The sequence below is a fragment of the Phoenix dactylifera genome, chromosome 1 (genome assembly GCF_009389715.1).
Source record: "Phoenix dactylifera cultivar Barhee BC4 chromosome 1, palm_55x_up_171113_PBpolish2nd_filt_p, whole genome shotgun sequence".
Taxonomy (NCBI): domain Eukaryota; kingdom Viridiplantae; phylum Streptophyta; class Magnoliopsida; order Arecales; family Arecaceae; genus Phoenix; species Phoenix dactylifera.
In genome coordinates this window covers 37,365,988-37,388,409 of record NC_052392.1, presented here as the reverse complement: position 1 = coordinate 37,388,409, position 22,422 = coordinate 37,365,988, and the positions used below count along the sequence as shown (strand labels likewise).

Sequence of the window (22,422 nt, the reverse complement as noted above, 5' to 3'; positions counted from 1 at the left end):
TTCTTTTTTTTTGTTATTTTTTCCTCCTCTCTCTCTCTCTCTCTCTCTCTCTCTCTCTCTCTCTCTCTCTCTCTCTCTCTCTCTCTCTCTCTCCTTTCTTGAGGGTTTTCTTCTCCCTTACTTTCGTACTCATTTTATTTCTAATGAAATATTTGTTTGGGGTCCTTTTCTTCAGTTTTGCTATATATTAAAAAAAAAAACAAAGACGCCAACAAGGAGCCTATGCAATTTGATCCTACCTAATTCCAAGTTCGACCTTCCTATTCCTTATCCTCGGTTCAATTAATCCATAAGCTGTTGATAGTAAAGCTTTTGGAAGTAGAGCTTTTATAAAAAAATATTTGTTGTTTGGTAACTATATTTCTAAAGTACCGTGACACTTTAATATGTGTTTGATAAACAAATTGAGAAAGTACTTTTGTATGACAAAATTACTATAAAGAACATTACATAGTATTATACAACAGAGAATAATAAAATATAACATATATTAATATATAAATATATGATATAGTATATTATTATTGTAATATAATATAAAATTATTATAATATAGTAATAACATTGTATACTATAGAATAATAATTTAATATAATATTAAATTATTTAACATAACATATCAATGTATTATGATATAATGTGATATAATATTATATTTACAGTATAATATAATAATAAATGTACGAAATATTATAATTATTAGCGTACATTAATTTTTCATAATATAACATAATATCAAATTATTTAACATAACATATTAATGTATTATGATATAATGTAATATAATATTATATCCCTAACGAGCTCGCTATGCTTTTACAGCTTGGCGACTCCACTGGGGAAAGCGGATTATGGATTAAAATATTATAATACAATAATATTATTCCTAACGAGCTCCCTAACGAACTACCGATTGCCTAGACTCCCGGATCTTCTTTATAGTATAATACAATAATAAAGGTATAAAATATTATAATTATTAGTGTAAATTAATTTTTCATAATATAACATAATATCAAATTATTTAACATAACATATTAATGTATTATGATATAATATAATATAATATTATATTTATAGTATAATACAATAATAAAGGTATAAAATAATAATAGGGAATAAGAATATCTTTTTTTGCACAGAAGGGAGTCTGATCCACTTCTAGGATTCTTTGTTAGGGCTCTAGCATATTTTTAAATTTATAAAGGGACAAAGTATATATGTAATTGTTTTATTTTATTATTGGTATTTTGGTCGAAAAAATAACTTTCCGATAAAGTTCAAAACAGCTTTTTCAGAAAGCTCCAAAATGAAGTTTCTTCCAAAAAGTTATTTTTAGCTTTCTAGAAAAACTAAAACAGCTTTTAAAAATTTTTACCAAATACCCGCTGCAGGAAAATGGGCCTTTCCCGACGCTTTTTTCCTAACGCTAGGGAGAAGCGTCGAGAGAAAATCCAATATGGCCAAGATTTGCCGACGCTTTAGGTAAGCGTCGGTAATTCTCCAGAATATACGACGCTCTTGAGCGTCGTCGTAATCACTACCAGAAAACACGCGTATAGTGACGGAAATTTTCGTCACTATACCGTGTTTCCGGTTACTAATACGGAATTTGTGACCGGAGCTCCCATCACTGAATTAGTTACAAAAACATGCGTCACTAAATTCTCAGTGACGGCGGCGATTTCCGTCACCAAACTTTGTGACAGAACCGCTGTCACTAAGCTGTTACAAATCAAAAAATTAAATATTTAAGAAATTACATATTTTTCGTCACTAACCAGTCACTGAGTTAGTAACGAAAGTGCCTTGGTTACTGATTTTGTCACAGAATTCGGTCACTGATCTGTCACAACCTTCAGTGACAGATTTAGTCATCACAGACATGGTCACAAATTTTGTCACTAAATTGTCATTAATTCCGTCACTGACCTAGTGATAAGGTTACCGTCACTAATTTGTCACAACTCACTGAGTAAAATCAATTTTTAGTAACCAAAATCCTATCACTAAGTTTATGACTGCTCGTCACAATACTTGATAAACAATTCAGTAACCAAATTTGGTTACTGATCACATTCCAATAACCTGGTACATTTGGTACATTGATTGGTTCATTATAATAATATCATTAATAGCAAAGGCATTCAACATTACGCAAAAGTCATTTAACATGTCATTCAAAATAGGCATCAACATGTCCTAAATCCATCAAAATCAAAGTCCAAAAGTATGTCATAGAGATCAACAGAGATTTCATTCCTCCTAGGAATGCAAAGACATATCATCTAAGGCAAAAGCAATCATGATGAAGTATGATCAGCAGAACCAGAATCACCATTACTCCTCTGATCTGCATGCCTTTGTCCAAAGTCAATCTCTTCTCTCATCTTTTGAAGAACCTCCTTTTGCTATTTTTTTCTTTTCGTGCTCAAGAATACCTAAAAGGTCTTCACGCGTGTACAGCTCTCGAGCTTGACTTGTAGAGATGGAAGAGGATGATGATTGCCCAATAATTTCAGTGAGATCCTCCATAGGACTAAAGCAATAGACATGACCATGAGTTGGGACACCAGTTGCCTCAAACCACAAGTCATAATCACGTGGTGGAGCATCTGAGATGGAGGTATCACCATATTTTTTGGAGTATTCAGCTGAAGACTTTGTCTGCCAGTTGATTTGAAAAAAAAGAAAAACATTATGGTGGATTAGACAAGAGATAAATATGATCAAGCTCAATAATATTTGTGAATCATAAAAAAATTATACTTACCATGACAGCTTCATTTCTCTTATCCATATATCCTCCCATGCCTTGCTTTGTTTTATGCATCCGATTAAAAGATTCAACTATTGATGAGAATGGATTTCCTTTCAAAATGCAATGGATATTACAATGCTTGATCCTTAACCTGCAGTTCAGAATTCATGCACTGCTTTTTTCAGGAATATAGGTGTTCCATGTTTTCTGCTTTGATCAAGAAAAGGAAACCTTTTTTCCTGCTTTCAGCTTAAATTTGAATTTCAAAATTGAATGGGAATAGGGCTTTTTCCCGCATTTGGCGAGGGAGGATTACGTTACTTGGAAGAATTCGACGGCAGCACTGACATTCCCTTCCTTGAGCTTCTCCTTTGCCAGCATAAGGTTGCTTTCCCTTCACCTGAATTAGTTAAAAACCCAAATAAAGAATTATTCCAGTGCATCCTGATAGAGTTTAACTGGCAAACACACCGAGAAAAGAGGATTTTTTTACTTTAAGAAAACCATAAGGAAAAGAAGAGCAGCTGACAAATTACAAAGAATCAGTAGATATAATAATAAAACTGCCAAAATTTTGGCCTTGATCACCGTATATCCTTTACTTGGATAAACCGTTCAAATCAGAGCTAAATTAAAAGAATCCAGTTGTTACAAACCAAACCAATTCGCTATGCATTTCCATTCATGAAAAATTGAAAATTGATGTACACAATCATGAATTTCTAACATGTTCTCCTAATCCTTCACTTTTGTAAATTTTTCTCTGATATTTTCCCTTCCTGTTCTCCTCATAGAACATCTCCCAGTTGTTTAAACATGACGAAACGCCATCATCAACATACAAGCAATTTAAAATATTAGCTTTGAAAAAAAAACAAATCATTCAACAAGTGTGGAATTTTAACCTGAAACCAGGAAAGGCAATGAGTAATAAGTCTACTAAGCAACGAACCCTAAATTAAGAATAATCAACAGCCCCATTTTCGAGCAACATTCTTTGCAGAAAAAGAATCATATTGCTAGTCAAGAAACAAACAAAGTGGGATTACGGAAAGGAAATTAGAAACGGTGCGACTTACCTGTGGCGCTCATGCTCCGTCGCAGACTTGCAGGGGATGCTGCAGCCATCAAATACAACTACCGGTATGACACTATAATGCCGAAGCAGATTGATGTGGTGCATAAAATACTTTAAATGGCGCTTTGCAGCAACGGTCCGTGAGTTGAGGCAGAGCTCCATGCTGCATGAATAAGCTACCCAAAACATATGCTAATTGATCAAAATTCTGACTTTTATCTAAATTCCTTTTCTAAAAATAAAAAAAATAATAAAAAAAGCTCACCTCCTTTGTGAAGCCATGAACAAGCATCTATCCCGACCTACCAATAAAAATAAAATAAAATCATACAATACGATACAAGGAAGGAAACTACAAAAAATCTGAGGCGAAACAAACAATATGTGAAGGGAGAATGAATGGAAAATGGGGTGTTTATGAAAAAGAAGAAGAAGAAGAAGAAATCTACACGTTTGCCGGAATATTTTTTAATGTGGACGGGCTCGATGAAGGGCTTCAAGAATCTGAGGAGATTTTGGATGCTCATATCTCGGATCGTTTATTTTTTTTTTTTTTGTTTTTGGGTGGGGGATGAGGGAAGGCCAGCGGCGACGGCGAAAGAGGTCAAGAGGAGGAGAAGGGAGGTCAGAAATGGAATACAAGAAAAAACGGGACTCAAGGTGTCCCCCGCTCGATCTTTTTGAAATTTTGGACGATGCAAGCCCATCCCGCATTTTTTTTTTTCGGAAACTAGTACCCCGGTTCTAAGTGGGTCTAATTAGGGCCAAGAGAACTGAAGCCAAATATTCTGGGGGCGTTCAATTTAATTGTAGAAATAGTAGAACTACAGGGTATCCATTTCATGCAAATAAGAAGTTCCTCCTGCAACGTGGCGTGGAAGATCGATATAACTCGAATGATTTATGCAACATACACGACTAAGCTTGTCTCAAAAACAGAGATTGAACTTCGTTGTTGCGCAATGATGGGGCACCCTAAAACATTTTCCATTAGACCTTTGTCGAAGGACTTTTGCCTTACGGCTGAAGATGAAACGAATTGTAGGCGCGAGATTTGTTTTGGCTATTGGGTCTGAGGCGATGCTGCGATGGGTCATGGACTCATAGATAGAATTAATGATTAATCCATTATCTGGGTTCTAAATCCTAGAGGACCCGATTTGATCAATTATTTAATTAGATATCCAAATTTGAATCCGAAAAAATAGGTCTATTCGTATCCGTATCCATATTCGGAATATTTTTGAACTAACTATCGGATCCATATCCGGATCCGATTGGATGAAGAAAACAGTATCTGAATCCAATCTAAATCAAATATGGAAACGGATACGGTCGGATAAAATCCGACCCGTTTTCAGTCTTAGGCGGAGCATTCCAAACAATTTACTGCCATTAATCACTAGGGGAGCAAATGGGTCATCGTTTGTGGCCGGCGCCATGGGATTTGAGAATAAGAAGAAGGGATTTGGGTTTTCTGGAGAGCGATTGGGATTTGGGTTATCAAAGGGATTTGGGCGGAACGGCGGGCACACTTAGTTTCATTTTGGATTTCCCTTTTTTTACCTTTTTTTTAATTTATAATTACTCAAAAATAATATTTTTGGAATTAAAAATTAAATTTGGTGATGGAAATTTCTGTCAATAACCCATCACTGCCAAAAATAATCTTTTAAAAAATTATAACACTTGGGTTACGGTTTTGTGACGGCTGAATTTGTCACTGTCTGGTTACAATTTCGGTTACCAGTTTCGTGACAGATATTCCGTCACTACGGTGGTCACTAAGTTTTAGTGCCCACCCTACTTGCATATTCTGTGACCGGTCTGTCACTAATCTGTTACTAAGTTCACACCACGGTGACTAAATTTCTGTTTGTCACTAATCCGTCACAAATAGTGACTGATAACGAGCCGTCACTAGTTTTTCGTCACTATACGCTTGTTTTCTGGTAGTGAATATTGAAAAAAAGCCGACGCTTTTGGAAAATAAAACGACGCTTATTAGCGTCGTTGTAGTTGCAACCTAATACGACGCGTATACGCGTCGTCAAAAGTCAAATTAATAACAAAATCAAGCGGCTGGCCCCCTCCTCCTCATTTGGCATCCCGATCGATCGAGCCCTAGGTCCTCTCCTCCTCCATTCTCTCCGACGACGAGCGGCCGGCCCTTGTCCTCTCCGGCGCCGAGCGACGTTCCGACGGCAAGCTGCTCTCCTTCTTTCTCCTCTCCGGCGCCGAGCGACCGTCCGCATCCTCCTCTCCTCCTCTCTCCTCTGCGGCGCCGACCAGCCGACCCCATCTCCCTCCGCCTGAGACAGAGGTAATTCAAAAAATTTTTAGAGGCAAAGATAGGTTACAAAAATGAAGCCTTACATCTTAATGATTCGTATGCTGAATGCTTATTTTAGAAGGAATTTGTAGTGTGCTTATGAAATTAAGGGTTTTGGCGATAGTTTCTGTTTGTTTCTACCGAGTATTACTGCATTTCTTGAATTTGAGTAATGCTAATGGAAGTATGCTAGCAAAGACAATCAAATCTCACAAAAGGTTGAGATTAGAAACAAAGCAAGGTTAGATGCATACTTTTCTCTGTGTTCTTGGTAAGAACATCCATCTCTATAATGGTAGTTTTCATGCATCATTCTTGGTATGACCCTATACATATTTTTTTATGGACATTTTTTACTATGCATCATTCTTGAAATGTTGGTTGCTACTTGGTCCTGCAGTTTTATGCATGGAGGCATGCTTGCCATTTCCTGATCTAGTGCTCTGTTGCTTTTACTATGCTGTCTTCGACTGTAACTTGGAGCATGGCACTGTTTCAACTGTTCCTTGTCTATCCATTCCCTAGATCGCTTGCTTTCTGCTGTTCTTGTTGCGGTAGAAAGTTCCCTTTTTTTTTCTTTTGCTGATATGCAGGGTGCTTAGTGTTTGTGTTATAATTCTCACAGTGAGGAATCGGGATTATTTTGTTGTGAATGAAACTTTAGCTCAAAAGCAAAAAAGTGGCACTAGGAGTTAGGATGATATAGGAGATCAAAATTCAAAACAGCATTCCCACATACTGTTGGAAGTTGAGTTTTCAGGTGGAAAATTCAGAAGGAAAAGAAGATCATGAAATCTACTTTTAAAATGAAAAGGTCAGGTAATAGTTGCAAGGCATAGGTCTCATCATTTTAATATATAACTATTTTGATATTTTTTTTCAAATTTGAAAATACTTATGAAGGAAGTTCTTGATGTAGAACTTCTTTCTTATTCTCTTTTGCTATGCCAAAAAACAGTAATAGACACGGACATGCATTTCTATATTCATGTTCGATTACTGTATTACTGTTGTTTGAAGTATAGCTGATAATATGTTCACTCAGTTTCTCCTTAGCCAAAGTACTATATTTGAAGGATTTCCATGACCATATATGTATGTATAATGATTTTATCTTATGGTATTTGCTGAACTAAGTCATCAGAGATTTACAGCGACCTGTTAATCTGTTTTTTGCAAGCCCTATGACCCGGGAGGACAATGATCATACTTGAAAGCTTTGCGATCATCTCCTTATAGAAATTTTTGTTCGGTTACCGATCTGTGAATGGGGTCAGATTTCATCTTTCAGTAAGCGCTGGGCTGCTATATTTCGAGGAGAATCTTTGTGGCAAACTGCTACTGTCAGGACCTGGCTTTCGGCCGATCAGAGGAAACGATGGCCCAAACCAATTCCTCAAGGTCTGGGTAGGAGGTGAATTCTCTGGATGAAAGGCAGAAAGATGAAGCTGCTAATGGTTAGATAATTGAAGGAATGCTGCATGACAAATGGAAGTGAAGCATCAAAAAATAGTCATTGAAATCCACAAACCTTCCATCAAATTCTGTCCCTTCTGGTTGTTTGCAAGGTTTGTGCTAAGGTTTGAGAATTGCCCAAGAGTGGCCTGATCAAGAAACCTCTGGTAAGGTCTGAGAATTTAACTTTCTTTGTGCTTGGTTGCAACATGTACAGTAAAATCGATTCAGATATTGCAGTGTTCCTTGCATGGTTGCAGTATGAAGGAGACAGGGCCAGCTTGAGCTAAGCTTGATATTCAGTCGAGCTTGTTTGAGCTGAGCTTTTATTTCTGAGAAGCTCAATTAAGCTGAGCTTAACTGAGGGCCAGCTTGAGCTTGGCTCAATATTCAGTAGAGCAACTTCAATCTTGGCTTGTCTTCACGATGGGATGGAAGGATCCTATTCGAGAACTACTTACTTGGATTCCTAGAAGCTGAAGCTTAAATTGTTTCAGCTTGATCATGGGCTAGCTCCACTGAGCTAGATTTGGGTTCAACGGCATTTTAGAAGGAACTTGGATCAATCTTTGTTGGTGATTGACTAACCAGTAGAGGAATTTATTTAGATTTTATTTATTATTTAACTAATATTGCTTTTTTTTGTGCGTACTAAGTAACAACATGCCGCGAGAAAAACGATTCAGAGATGTTGAGTTTCAGCACACATCCGTGGGATTTTCTTCCGATCAGTTCCTGCGGTCCCAGCAGCCCGACGAGCCCCAGCATCACGAGTCCCATGCTCAGCATGAGTCTCATACTCAGCACGAGTCTCAGTCTGAGCACGTGTCACCTGCTGATTGTCCAGACATAGATGACGTGCACATCCAGGGTAATTTGATTTAATTTTAAATATTAATTAATATAATTACAATCTAATTATATTAATTCATTTGCCTTTAATGTTTTAATTAATAGATATTTTATTTTATTTTTATAGATGGACTGGAGAGAGTGAGGAGGACACGAGGACCCACTCGAGCACAGGACGTGTGGAGCCTACGCGAGGATGAGAAGATCGTGGTACATTGCAATGAACTGGGGCAACCCATCAAGAGGGCTGCAAGCATTTTATCGACTTTTCTAGGATCGGTTGCGCGGAAGGGTCAGTTGTGTCCGCTCAACTATACGAAATGAAATGAAATTCTTCCTTCGTATAAGGTTGAGCTTCTTAAAGTTGTTGAGGTAAATAATTGAATTTGCTTACTATCACAATTTTATTTTTTGATTTAACATTGTTATAACATTCTTTAATTATTTTGATGTAGAAAAAGTTTTTGCTCCCTAAAGAGAGTCATGATTGGGTGCTGAAGTCCGTCAACCGCAAGTGGAAAGAATATAGGGCCAAGTTAAAGGCGGACTGGAAGCATGATGGTATGACAGAAGAGGAGGTTGCCCGTGTTTGTCCTCCTGATGTAATCCCTCATCAGTGGAGGGAGCTTGTCCACTATTGGTTTTCCGAGAAAGCTCAGGTTGTGTATATTTTTTTCAATACCTTATATTGTATTTACTAATAATTTAGATTACAAATTTATATTGTTTATTCTTTTTTGGGAAGACATATTCCAACATTGGTAGAGCTGCACGAGCCTCTCAGACTGTTCCTCATACTTCAGGCTCGATGAGTTATGCTCGATGTAGAGCTGAATTCGTAAGTTTTTCTGAAACTTTTTGAAACTATTTTAAACTGTTCTATCATATAGCATGTATCATGATAACTAGCTTGTCAATATATCTTTTGTTGTAGATGGATGATAATGGGAGGGAGCCTGGTAAGGTGGAGTTTTATAAGATGACTCACACCCACCGAGATGGCAGTTTTGTTCGAGAGGAGTCAAGAGATATAGTTGTATGTATTAATCTTTGAATCTTTCAACGACATTTTTATTAGTTCTATTATTGGCATACATTAATATGATCTTTTCTTTTGAGAGATATAGGACAGGGCAACAACTCTTATTTCAGAGCGCATTGGGGAGTCATCATCATCCAACGCGACCAGTCATGTCGAAGCTCAGGTGCTCGCTGAATTATTGGGCCCAGAGCGTTATGGTAGAGTGAGGGGTTATGGCGTTGGAGTTACCCCCACTCAGTTGTCTGCAGTGGGCATGTATACAAGAAATGCTGGAGAAGGCAGTAGCAATGCAGAAGTTAGTAGACTTCGGGCAACAATCGAAGATATGAAGGATCGCCATCAGGCAGAGTTGGCGGAGTTGAAACAGAACCAACAAACTTTGCAGTCTCAGCTTGAGCATATTTCATCTATGTTACAGCGATTTCTCCCTCCTCAGGTAAATAACTATATGTATTTGATGACTTTACATAATTATCATTTATTTTGCATGAGTTAATGATTTTCATATTCCTAACTTCTAAAGTCTTTTTTTTTGTAGATTCCTGATACTTCAACAGCTCGTAGAGATAATGATGGCACTAAATCTGGTCTGTGATACTTTTTAGACTGTTATTTAAGGAGTTTTCTATGTATCTTTCTTATATTTTTCAAAGTACATTGTAATTCTAAATTTATTAATCATATATGACAATATGAATGTTTTGAATGATCTGAATATTTGTGTTGATGTAAATGTAATGCAGGTTCATATTGATGTAAATGTTGATTTATGACGAGCATGTGTTTTTCTAATATTTTTTTTAAAAAAAATCCACGCCTGACACTTTAAAGCGTCGTTAAAAACCAGTGTATGCCCGACGCTTTAAAGCGTCGTTAAAAAAAAAACTTAAGCCGACGCTTTTAAGCGTCGGAAAAAACCACGACAACACCACCCGCAGGACCAAGGAATAGTGTATGTCCGACGCTTTAAAACATCGTTAAAAACAGACTTAAGCCGACGCTTTTAAGCGTCGGAAAAAACCACGATAGTCTATGCCGACGCTTTATTGCGTCGGGAAAAACAACATACACCGACGCTTTTTTAGGCATCGGTAAATCGTTGGCTTTGCCGACGCTTTCCTCTTGCGTCGGCCAAAACCTTTTCCACTCTAGTATGGGCGACGCATCTGCGACGCTTGCTGTTGCGTCGGCTGGGTTTTAGCCGACGCTAATAAGCGTCGGGAAAGGTCAAGAAAAACGCTGGCAAAAGTTATTATTCCTGTAGTGACCCTTTTTCATCCAAAAGTACTTTTGAAGGGCCAGAAGTGCTTTTTAGCCCTCCAAAAGCTCTCCCAAACGGGGCCTAAGTATTCCGTTCCATCAAGATCTATTTTAGCAAGAAACGAAATTGGCAGAGAAAACTATATAAGAATTTAATGCTAGTCCTCGATTTTCTTTTAGAAATTCAAGTTCCATTAAACTATACTCCCAACATAAGAACCATTTCAGCTTGACCATGCGAATGAACCGAGTGGGGACGCTTCTGAACAAAGGTAGCTCTGGCTGGAGGTCCTACGTACCTCCGAGCAATGGTATAGCGATGAGCTAATCTCACAAAAAATCATGAACAAACAAGATAAACCGTTCAAAAGTTTTTGTTTATGAGATTCCCACAACTCAATCATGGGTCTCTTGAACTCTAAATGGGATTACTGAAGTGTTAGAAACGTTTCTCCATGGGTTAAATCAGTATCCTCTTAAATTAATGAAACCTAAAGATACTTTAAGGTTTTCTTCTAACCCAAGAATAAAGTGATACCTATCCCTTAAGGTTTGCAATGCACGGGCTTGACTTTGAACACGTAGAGCCACGACAAGGTTTTGAACTTGATGGCATGGACAGCGAATATGTAATGAATAAAATTCCATAGTTGGTACGATGTCCTCTTACGACAAGGTTTTTTTTTTTTTTTTTTTTTGATGGTAAGGGAGGCAAGGTGCCACCCAGATTTTATTATTTGATGAAGCCTATGTACAAGGATTACATCAGGCTATTAATATTCAACCAACTATTTATCTGAAAAAACGAATATGCAAATCACCATCATAACCAAAATTTACTAGACAACGCATGTTATTTATCATACCGAGCGATTGTTATTTCTATAAATCCTTTTTCTAGGCGACCATCGATGATTTGTATAAGCTTTAAACCATACGCTTTAGGCCCTGTTTGGGAGAGCTGTTGGCAGTAGAGCTGTTGGAAGTAGAGCTGTCTGAAGTAGAGCTATTATAAAAAGCTGTTTGTTGTTTGGTAATTATATTTTTAAAGTGCTATGGCACTTTAACATATGTTTGGTAAACAAGTTAAGAAAGTACTTTTATATGACAAAATTACCATAAAGGACATTGCATAGTATTATACAATAAGCATAATAAAAATATAACATATATTAATACATAATATATGATATAGTATAATATTACTGTAATATAAAATATTATTATTATAATATAGTAATATGACATTGCATAGCATAGCATAATGGTAATATAATTATTAGAGTAAATTAATTTTCTATAATATAACATAATATTAAATTATTTAACATAAAATATTAATGTATTATGATATTATGTAATATATATTATATTTATAGTATTATACAATAATAAAGATATAAAATATTATAATTATTAGTATTAATTAATTTCTCATAATATAACATAATATTAAATTATTTAAAATAACATATTAATGTATTATGATATAAGGTAATATAATATAATATGTATAGTATAATACAATAATAAATGTATAAAATAATATATTATTAGTATAAATTAATTTCTCATAATATAACATAATATACATTATTTAACATTACATATTAATGTATTATGATATAATGTAATATAATAATATATTTATAGTATAATACAATAATAAATGACCATTTATTTGTTTAATAGATTATCTCTTTACTTAACTATTTGCAATGGCGACAAATTCACTATACCTATCAATATCATAAGGATCAGATTATTTGCCACTCACTCATTATTTTTCTTTTTATTTATTTATTTATACGTTCATTCGTATATATATTTATTTATGCATTTATTTATTTATTATTTTATTCATTGAAATGTATTTATTTATTATCTTATTTATTTATTTATTTATTCATTCATTCATTTATATAAATATTTATTTATTTTATTTATTCTTTTCTTTTCTTTTATTTCCTTTTCTTCTTTTTTTCTCTTCTTCTCCTTCCTTCCTCTGCCCCCTTCTCCGTTCTTCTCCTCCCGCGCGGCCGGCAGCGCCGGAAGGGGGCCAGGCCGCAGCGGTCGCGGGAGGGGGTCGGGCCGTAGCCGGCGGCAGTCTCGGCGGCCGCAGCTGGCCCCCTGGGAAGGGTTCTCCTCCAGCGTGGCTGACGGCGCCGGAGGGGGTGTGGCACTACGGCGGCGGGGGGAGGGAGGGGGTGCGGCACTACAGTGGCGGGGGAGAGGGAGGGTGTGCGGCGGCGGGGGAGAGGGAGGGCGTGTGACACTGCAGCGGTGGAGGAGAGGGAGGAACTGCGGCGGCGGGGGAGAGGGAGGGGGTGCGGCACTGCAGCGGCGGGGGAGAGGGAGGGCGTGCGGCACTGCAGCGGCGCGGGAGAGGGAGGCACTGCAGCGACGGGCCGGGGGGGCGGGTGGGTTGTGAGAGGAATAGGCGGTGAGACGAGGTTTTGGGGGAGGAAATTTTTTTTTAAATAGGGGTATTTTGGTCAAAAATAGAGCTTCTCGACAATGCTCAAAATAATATTTTCGGAAAGCTCCAAAATGGAGCTTCCCCCGAAAAGCTGTTTTCAGCTTTCCGCAAAAGCTGAAACAGCTTTTCGGAAATTTTACCAAACACTATTTTTTATCTAAAACTACTTTTGGAGGGCCAGAAAGTGCTTTTTGGCCCTCCAAAAGCTCCCCAAAGATGGGCTTAATCTCTTGCTTAACAGGATATGTTTGGTGCGGGAACCGATGCATCTTACATAGTTATGAACTAGAATGGGCCACGGCAAAGCTTGCTCGAAACTCGCAAGCAATGGAGAAGCTGCAAGATGAGGTTCGAGGAATAGCCGCATGAAAAGGGGTCAGAGAGGAGGATTTGAGCGAGCCGAGCTACTTAAAAGCTGTGATAAAAGAAGTTCTGCAGTTGCACCCTCCAGCTCCATTGTTGCTTCCAAGAGAATCCATGGATGATTGTCCCATAGAGGGATATGAAATTCCTGGGTGAACAAGAGTAATTGTGAATGGTTGGGCCATTTGTAGGAATCCAAAATTTTGGGAGGAGCCGGAGGAGTTCCGACCCGAGAGATTCATAGGTCATCAAGTTGATTTCAAGGAAAATGGCTTCCAATTCATTCCATTCGGATCTGGTCGGAGGAATTGCCCTGGCATGTATTTTGCGGTCTTTACTGTGGAGCTTGCTCTCGCAAATCTGACACGCCGTTTTGACTGGTAGCTGCCTCACAGCATGACGAGGGAGGACCTCGAGATGACCGAAGCTCCTGGACTCACAACCCCAAGAAAACAAAGGCCTCAGCTGATTGCAAAACCATGCGGCCGCTACGAGGACCTGTGAATGATAGGCCGGTCCCACTAAGAATTAGTGCTAGTTCTTGTACCAATAAATGATGATCACTACAGTGTTTCTCATAATGCAAGTTTATGGAAGTAGGAGGATTGCCATGAGCTAATGGTCATATGTTTAATCTCATATATAATATATGTGGGAGAATCAATGCGGACGTGTGTTTAGTCCCATAAGCTCTTTGCTGGGTAGATTTTGGGTATTTATATAGCATCAAGAAATTTAAATAATACCTTTTGGCTAGCCTTTTTGGGCGAGGTACTGGGTTGCTATAAATGGTATCAAAGCGGACCTAACCCATAACCTATGTGAATTAGGGGACACTGCAATACGGATCCATTGAAATTAACCATGGGCCGATCATGGTGTTTGTGATTAGATTTGAATGGATTTGAACCTTTAGCCTAACGAGGACGTCAGGGCTTGAATGGGAGGAGTATGTAAGGATTAGGGGTGGCAATCGGGTCGGGTCAAGCATAAACAGGTCGGGTCAGATACAAGTCGGATTAGAAAATTATAAACCTGAACCCAACCTGTTTAATAAACAAGTCACCTGACCCGACCTGTTTAAGGAAAGGAAAGGGTGGGGGCTAGCCGGCTAGGGGGATGGGAGGGGAAAAGACGAGAGAGAGAGAGAGAGAGAGAGAAGCGGGAGGGTAAAGCTGCAAAGGAGAAAAAAAATTTCCTGCTCATCTTCTTCCCCGATCGGCCTCTCTCGCCACGGCTGCGCCCGAGCCGCCACCCCGCACCGTTCGTGGCCTCCTCCTTGCCGCGTCGCCGCCGGAGCTTCACCGGTCGAACCACCGCCTCAAGATCTGCCGCGACCGCTGCTGTGCCGCCGTTGCAGCGCCGCACCGAGCCGCCACTGCTGAGCCCTCCTCCTCCTAGCGGCGGTTGGCCTCTCGGCTCGGACTATCGGGTTTGCCTGCGCTCGCCCCTTCCGCACTCTGCTACGGAGCTCCGGATCCTTGGAGGAGATCTAGAGTTAGGGTTTCATACCTCTCAATCTTCGGATCCGGCCGTAGAGAAGCTCGTAGAGGAGGACGCGGCGCTGCCATGGGACTGTGGGAACGGCCGACAGCGACCGGCTCGGCGACGAATCGGTGGGAGGGGAGGGAGGGGGCCGGCTTGCGAGGGCGGAAGAGGCGGTCGGGGAGGCAGGAGGGGTCGTCGGCGCCGTTGGAGGGGTCGGAGGCGGCGGGCTCGATGGTGGGGGAGGAGGTGGACTAGAGGGAGAGTCGGAGAGGTTGAAGCGTCGAACCAAAAAAACAAAAAAAAGGGCACCGGTACCCTAATGACCCATGGGGAGATTAACGGGTCCTTGTGCGCTGTGGGCTGTGGACTGTGGATAAGGGCCTTATCCAATCCGACCCATATATTAAACAGGTTATTAAACGTGTTATACAGGTTAAACGGGTCATATATCTTAAACCTGTATCCGACCCAATTAATAAACAGGTTAAACATGTCAACCTGTTTATGACCCGAACCTGTTTAGGACAAACCCAAACCTGTTTATGGCGGGTCGAACACGGGTCGGGTTGGCGGGTCGGGTCATATTTTGCCACCCTTAGTAAGGATGCATGCGGGTGTGTATTTAGTCCCACATCGGTTATTCGCTGGGTAGATCTTGGGTATTTGTACAGGATCAAGAAATCCAAATAATACATTTCAGCTAGTCTTTTTGGATGAGGCTCTGGGTTATTACAATATGCTGGATAGATATTGAATGCATATGCAGGGCTAAAAGAACTTGATTAGTATGTTTTGCGTAGTTTTTTTTAGATGAGATCTTTGGCTGTTATAAAATGCATGAGATTTTATATTCCTTCGTAGATGACATAGCCATATAGAGTGATTTTGGTGAAATTCTTTAGAGAAAATGGAAGATGCAGTTGGTTTCGCAAACTACTAGGGCTCGTTTGGTTCGCGGGAAGCATTTTCTCTCCTAGGAATATGATTCCTGGAAAACAAATTTCTAGAAAGAGGATGCTTAGGAAAGTACTTTTGGCATGTTTGGTTGACCATGGAAAAGTGACAAATTTCCAAAGTGCTTATGTTTGGTTGGCTATTTACTTTCCTGGGAAAGTTATGTATAATTCCTATTACGCCCTTAATAAAAATTAGGCCTTTAATGCCTCTTTAATATTTCTTTAATGCTGAAGGACCTTTTTGAGAAAAAATAAAAATGGAGTGATTTCTGCTTCATGGGAAAGTAACTTTCCCATATTTCTCATAGGAAAGACTTTCTCATGAAATATGGGAATCATATTTCCATGGAAATACAACTTTTTCATCTCTCTCCTTTGAAAACTCCAACCAAACAAGAGGCATTTCATTATTTTTTCGTTGACCACACTTTCTCTCATTCTTTTTCTGCGAACCAAACGAGCCCCTATAGAAAAATATTTCCGTGCTTGTGGGGTTTTGATGTGGAAGATTTCTTTCCATGGCTGGAAGGGTTCTTCAAGTCAAGCACTAGGGCCAAAAGGGACGTCAGGGGATATAATGTATCAATTTTTTGGATGAGATAATCAAGGACCATGGTTATCATAAACAGGATGTCAGTGACTTTTTGGATGTATTCTCCCGAATCCCTCCATGGGGCGCCGCCCCCTCACAATGGATAGCATCAAGCACTCTTAGATGCCGTCCAATCGAATTCCCAAGAACATAGCGGGATCTGGCTCCTATTTACATATTGAAAAAAAAAATTCAGAGTGCACCGGCTCAAATTTTATAGAAAAAAAATTATCAAGTCTTTGTTTCCGTCCAGACCTCATATTTTATAATATTAGATGTAATTTATGTATATAGTTTCGAAAATATATGCTGGATGGATCAGATCCAATTTCTATAAGATGTTCAAACTAATCCTTCAAGAATATCCAATCAATAGCAAGTTCTCCGACCTAAAGTTTCATATCCGGCCCAACCTCATAAATCTTTTTCTTTGCTTTGGTCCAAGCGATGGTTATGCTGGTGTCGAGGAAAGAGACAGAAAGCACTTGTCGTGCATCGACTCTACTCCTGTCTCGTTCCCATCGTCAGAGAATCTTTGTTTTTTTTAATTGTTCTAATACGGTGAGGTGAATCGGAGACTTAATGATAGTTACGGCAATCACGTGGTGCGACCTACGGCCAGTTAAGATTTCGTGCTTGAAAGACGTAAACTTGGAATTATCCAATTTGGTTCATATTTATCTTTGCAAAAACATTATTTGAATGGTAGCAAAAAAGATCAATGCCGCAGGCGAAGAATGCAGGAGATACCTTTCCAAATTTGTTCTGAGAATCTGTCACGTCATCCCAAGTGAAAGTAGTTGAGGAAGCTCTTCAATGCGTTATGTGCACACTTTCTCTAAAGACGTTATTTGATGGTACGCGAGGGGCCAATCATCAATGCCCGGATGATCGGCCTTTAACACTGCGATACAGGAAGATCTGCTAAGGAAGCTTCTGGGTTTGGCACGTTGCCTGATCTAGCCGCTTGGCCGTCTGGGTAGGCCAATCAGAGCCGTTGAGGTAGGCTATATAAGGCCTTGGGGAGGAACCATTCATTTTGTTCTGAGGATTCGTGGGATCTTTGACGGGATCAGGGTTGATGCTTGGCCCCGCCTTGGGCCGAGATTGGCTCGGCCTTTGGCAGGGTCCGAGGTCGGCTCAGCCTTCGGCAGAGTCCGAAATCAGGTCTGGCTTTTAGCGGGACTGAGGTCTGACCTACTCGGCCGAAATTGGATGGCTCCACGCTAGAGTAGGACGATCCATTTTGCCTCCCAACAGAACTTTTCTTTGAAAGCTAATCACACAAAAAGTTTTACATTTTGCAGCGGCAACAATACCTCCCTCATTCAGGAATATATAAATGTTAAGTGTGCCCGATATTTTTTGATTGGTGTTACATCATGGTTTGACAAATTTGAAGGGGAAAAAAAAGATGATCTGAGATTTTTTTTGTAAGTTTTGTGGCGGTAGCGGAAGTTTGGGCCCAATATCGACTAGGTGGAGTTCATTCTACTTTTTGTACTCTATTTTTTTTTATTATAGTAAAACTTATGCCGAACCATATTTGTACATGCTGTGCTTATTTTTCTCTCCCTATTTTCTTCTTTTCTTTTCGAATCTTTTCATTTCTCTTCATTTTGAGCCTCTTAAGTATTCTGCTCCATCAAGATCCGTTTTAGCAAGAAACGAAATTGGTGGAGAAAACTATAGAAGAATTTAATGCTAGTCCTCGATTTTCTTTTAGAAATTCAAGTTTCCATTCTGTTCCATCAAGATCCGTTTTAGCAAGAAACGAAATTGGTGGAGGAAACTATAGAAGAATTTAATGCTAGTCCTCGATTTTCTTTTAGAAATTCAAGTTTCCATTAAACTATAATTCAACATAAGAATCATTTCAGCTTGACCATGCGAATGAACGAAGGGCTCGGTCCTCATGCCGTGTAAGGACCGGCAACTCGCCCTCCGCAGCTATAAAGAGAGTACGGGGCAAAAGAAAATAAAAAAAGAGGAGTAGAGAGCAAAAGAAGCTTATCACACAATGTTCTCGCTAGTTCAGCACCTGGTCGAGCCATATTCTCTTATCGCTTTCCTCCTGTTCTTCCCCTTCCTTCTGCTCATTAAACGAGCCCTGTCAAAAAGGACTCGGCTCCCACCTTCACCACTCAGGCTTCCATTCATTGGGAACCTGCACCAGCTGGGCTCTCTCCCTCATCGCTCTCTTGGGGATCTCTCCAAGAAGCATGGACCGCTCATGCTTCTCCATCTGGGTCAGGCACCGACCCTCGTGGTTTCATCCGCAGAGATGGCCCGAGAGATCATGAGAACTCATGATCATATCTTTTCCACTAGGCCTTCTCTGAAGGTCGCCAGGGTCTTGCTTTATGAATCCATGGACCTGGCTTTTGCACCATACGGTGAGTACTGGAGGCACCTGAGGAAGCTCTGCACCGTCCACCTCCTGAGTGCCAAAAGGGTGCGCTCTTTTGAGCTCGTGAGAGAGGAGGAAGTTGCCTTTATGCTACTGAAGATTTCCAGAGCTGTTACATCAACAGGCATGGTGGACATGAGCGAGGTGTTAAATTTCTTCGCAAATGATATACTCTGTAGAGTTGTTTCAGGGAAGTTCTTCAGAGGAGAAGGACGCAATGAATTGTTCCGGGAGCTAATCGAGGCCAATTCCTCTCTACTTGGGAGATTCCATGTGGAGGACTACTTTCCATTCCTTGCATGGCTGGATGCGTTATTCGGGTTGAGCACGAAAGCCCGCAGGAACTTTACAAGATGGGATGGTCTCCTCGACGAGGTAGTCAGGGACCATGGCGATCGGTTGAAGGAAGAAGGGCACGAGAATGACTTCGTAGACGTACTGCTCTCTCTTCAGAAGGATCCCAACTTGGAGTTCGCCATTAGAGAAGAGCACATAAAAGCACTCTTGCTGGTAAGCTGCCGGGTCCAAATTTTCTTCTATTTTCTCATTTTGTTTCTCAAGACATTCTAGAGTACTTTGGGACATTTAAAATTCTCCCTTTGGAAAAAAAAATGAAACTAGGATGCTAAAACTTACGGGCACTGCAATGATGGCACCCAACTAAAGAAATCTCTATCAAAGATTGTGTCTCGTAGTGAAGGCCACCTAGGCAAGTGGCCACCCATTAGCTTAATGACTTACTTTTGGCTTGTTAAGAAAAGCTAAGCATGATTAATTAGTTTAATACGTGTTTAATCATATCATGCTGTGATGCAAGTAAGCACTTGATGAACCAGGCAAGTGCCCAGACTTGACGAGCAGTGAAAAATGAGAAAACATAGGGCATTTGCACCATGCATGCATGTACGAATTGGTGGACCTTATCAAGTATACTAATGATTATGATCCAAAAAAGGAGAGATTATTACATGTGCTGCCACTAATGGTTATGTTACCAAAATCTTGCGAAAAGTTTCTTGAATTGTAGGTGCTGCCAACATTAGCAGGACATTGTTGTTGTTGATTCTTATTAGCTTTAGTCCATGCTCACTTTCCTTGAATGCTTTGTCCAGGATATGTTCGCTGCAGGTACCGATACATCCTATCTAACCCTAGAATGGGCCATGGCAGAGCTTGTTCGAAACTCAGAAGTCATGAAGAAACTACAAGATGAGGTAAGAGGGATAGCCAGTGGAAGAGGCATGGTGAGAGAGAAGGAATTGAACAAGATGGTCTACTTAAAAGCCGTCCTGAAGGAAGTCCTGCGGTTGCATCCTGCGGCTCCATTGTTGCTACCACGAGAAGCAATGGAGGATTGCCAAATCCAAGGCTATGATATTGCCAAGAGAACAAGAGTCATCATCAACTGTTGGGCAATTAGTAGGGATCCGAAATCTTGGGAAGCCCCAGAGGAATTCCATCCTGAGAGGTTTTTGGGCAGTCCAGTAGACTTCAAAGGGAACGATTTCCAATTTATTCCATTCGGAGCAGGTCGAAGAATTTGTCCCGGAATGCACTTTGCGACTTCTACCGTGGAGCTTGCATTGGCAAACCTTGTGCATCAGTTCGATTGGGAGCTACCTCATGGTGCGGCAAGAGAGGAACTGGATATGGAAGAGGCTCCGGGAATAACAATTAGAAAGAAACAAAGGCTGCGTCTTGTTGCTACACCTGCTTGTTTCCATCAGGATTCTTGATCGATATTAGTTCTTCCATGTCCAAATCCTAATATTTCACATCATTTCTTTGAAATGATTGGGGACTCTGTCTGCATATCTTCTAATGTAATAACGTGGGTTTGGTATGGTAGCAGCATGTTTGGAACAATTGCCACCCTTGTTTTACGTAGGGCTGTTAACGGGCCGAGCTGCTTAGGCTCAGCTCGGGCCCGGCTCGGTAAAAGCCCGGCTCGAGTTTGGCTCATTAGTCAAATGAGTCCGAGCTCGAGTCCAAAATGAGGCCCGTTTAAATCCGAGCCCGAGCAGCTTACAAGCCCAAATGAGGACTTAGTTCAATTAACAATTTAATTAGATCCCAATTAAACTTGGACTCAACCCAATTAAATTTTATTTGGCTTAATCAATTTAAATCCTAATCTGATTGAACTCGGTTGTATTTATATCAGACCCAATCCGGGCTAACCTAAATCCATTTATTTTCTTTAAATCGTATTGGATTGACTCGAATTCGGACTCAATTCGTTAACCTGAACCAACCCGTTAATCAATTTAAATCTCCTTTCTTCTCAGTTTCTTGAGAACTTTCCCAACCCCACCTCCACGGCTCCACCCCTACCCACGACTCCGTTCTCCTTGCTCCCAAGCCCGAAGCCGATGCCCCCTTCCCCGCCCTCCCCTCCGACAACGTCTACGACGACGAGGACGATGCCGCCGCCGCCGTACACCCGATCCTAGCTCTCCGAGAAGCTCCGCTGCCCCAATCTCTGCGCCCCATCCAGCCGTTCTCGCGGCGAGGCTCCCCCTACCTGGCTACCCCCCAGCTTTCACTCCCTCCCCCGCGGCCGTGCCAGTGGCCATGCCCGTGGCCGATGCTCTTGCAAGCAGATGTCAGAATTAACAACCTTTACTGGGTGTGACTTGCATGAGCTGGCCTGCATGGTGAGCAAGTGACAGTCATCAAACGAGCACCGTTCCATCCCTTGCAGAGACTCAGGAACATCAGATGGCTCCAAGAAGAAGGGGGTCCATGTCGGGGTCCCATCCTCAAACGAGTTGTGTGTAAGCCGTCGGATATCAGAACCATCAATCTTTGCAGTGAAAATATCCCCATATGGCTGGTAATGGTGGGGGTTGGAGATCGGTTCCGCCGACACCCCTGCATAGTCCGATGTGAACACCAAGCTCTTCGAGTCAGGACCGAACCAGGGGTGGCTGGTCCTTCTCCATCCCCACTGTGCACCGCAACGGATACTTTTTTTTGCTTTTAGTCCGACTGATTGATATCCTGCTGTCCAGGAAAGAGACAGAAAGCGCTTGTCATGAAACGACTCTAACCTTATCTCGTTCTAATCATCAGAGAATCTTTTTTTTTTTAATTCTTCTAATACGGTGAGGTGAATCGGAGACTTAATGTTAGTTGCGGCAATCACGTGGTGCGACCTACGGCCAGTTAAAGATTTCGTGGTCGCAAGTCGTAAACTTGGAATTATCCAATTTGGTTCATATTTATCTCTGCAAAAATATTATCTGAATTGTAGCAAAAAAAAAAAAAAAAAAAAACATTATTTGGATTCTGGTGCGCCAGATGGACCGAGAGGGGCTGGGCCTCAATGGGGAAAGCTTGGGCCTGCTCTGG

At 40.5% G+C, this 22,422-nt stretch overlaps 2 protein-coding genes across 2 annotated transcripts; one reads left to right on the top strand and one right to left on the bottom strand.

The window, feature by feature from the left end:
- Window positions 1-2,964: 2,964 nt before the first annotated feature.
- On the bottom strand, window positions 2,965-4,389 carry LOC120113019 (exonuclease 1-like). Its single transcript, XM_039133438.1, has 4 exons — window positions 4,289-4,389; window positions 4,105-4,141; window positions 3,841-4,015; window positions 2,965-3,161 (listed from the first exon to the last, which is right to left on the bottom strand). The coding sequence occupies exons 1-4, from the start codon at window positions 4,364-4,366 to the stop codon at window positions 3,158-3,160; spliced, it is 294 nt and encodes a 97-aa protein (XP_038989366.1). The 5' UTR covers window positions 4,367-4,389; the 3' UTR covers window positions 2,965-3,157.
- Window positions 4,390-18,632: 14,243 nt separating this feature from the next.
- Window positions 18,633-20,934, top strand: LOC120103901 (cytochrome P450 71A1-like). Its single transcript, XM_039133432.1, has 2 exons — window positions 18,633-19,578; window positions 20,181-20,934. Exons 1-2 carry the CDS (start codon window positions 18,679-18,681, stop codon window positions 20,802-20,804), a joined length of 1,524 nt encoding a protein of 507 aa, XP_038989360.1. The 5' UTR covers window positions 18,633-18,678; the 3' UTR covers window positions 20,805-20,934.
- The last annotated feature ends 1,488 nt before the right edge of the window (window positions 20,935-22,422 follow it).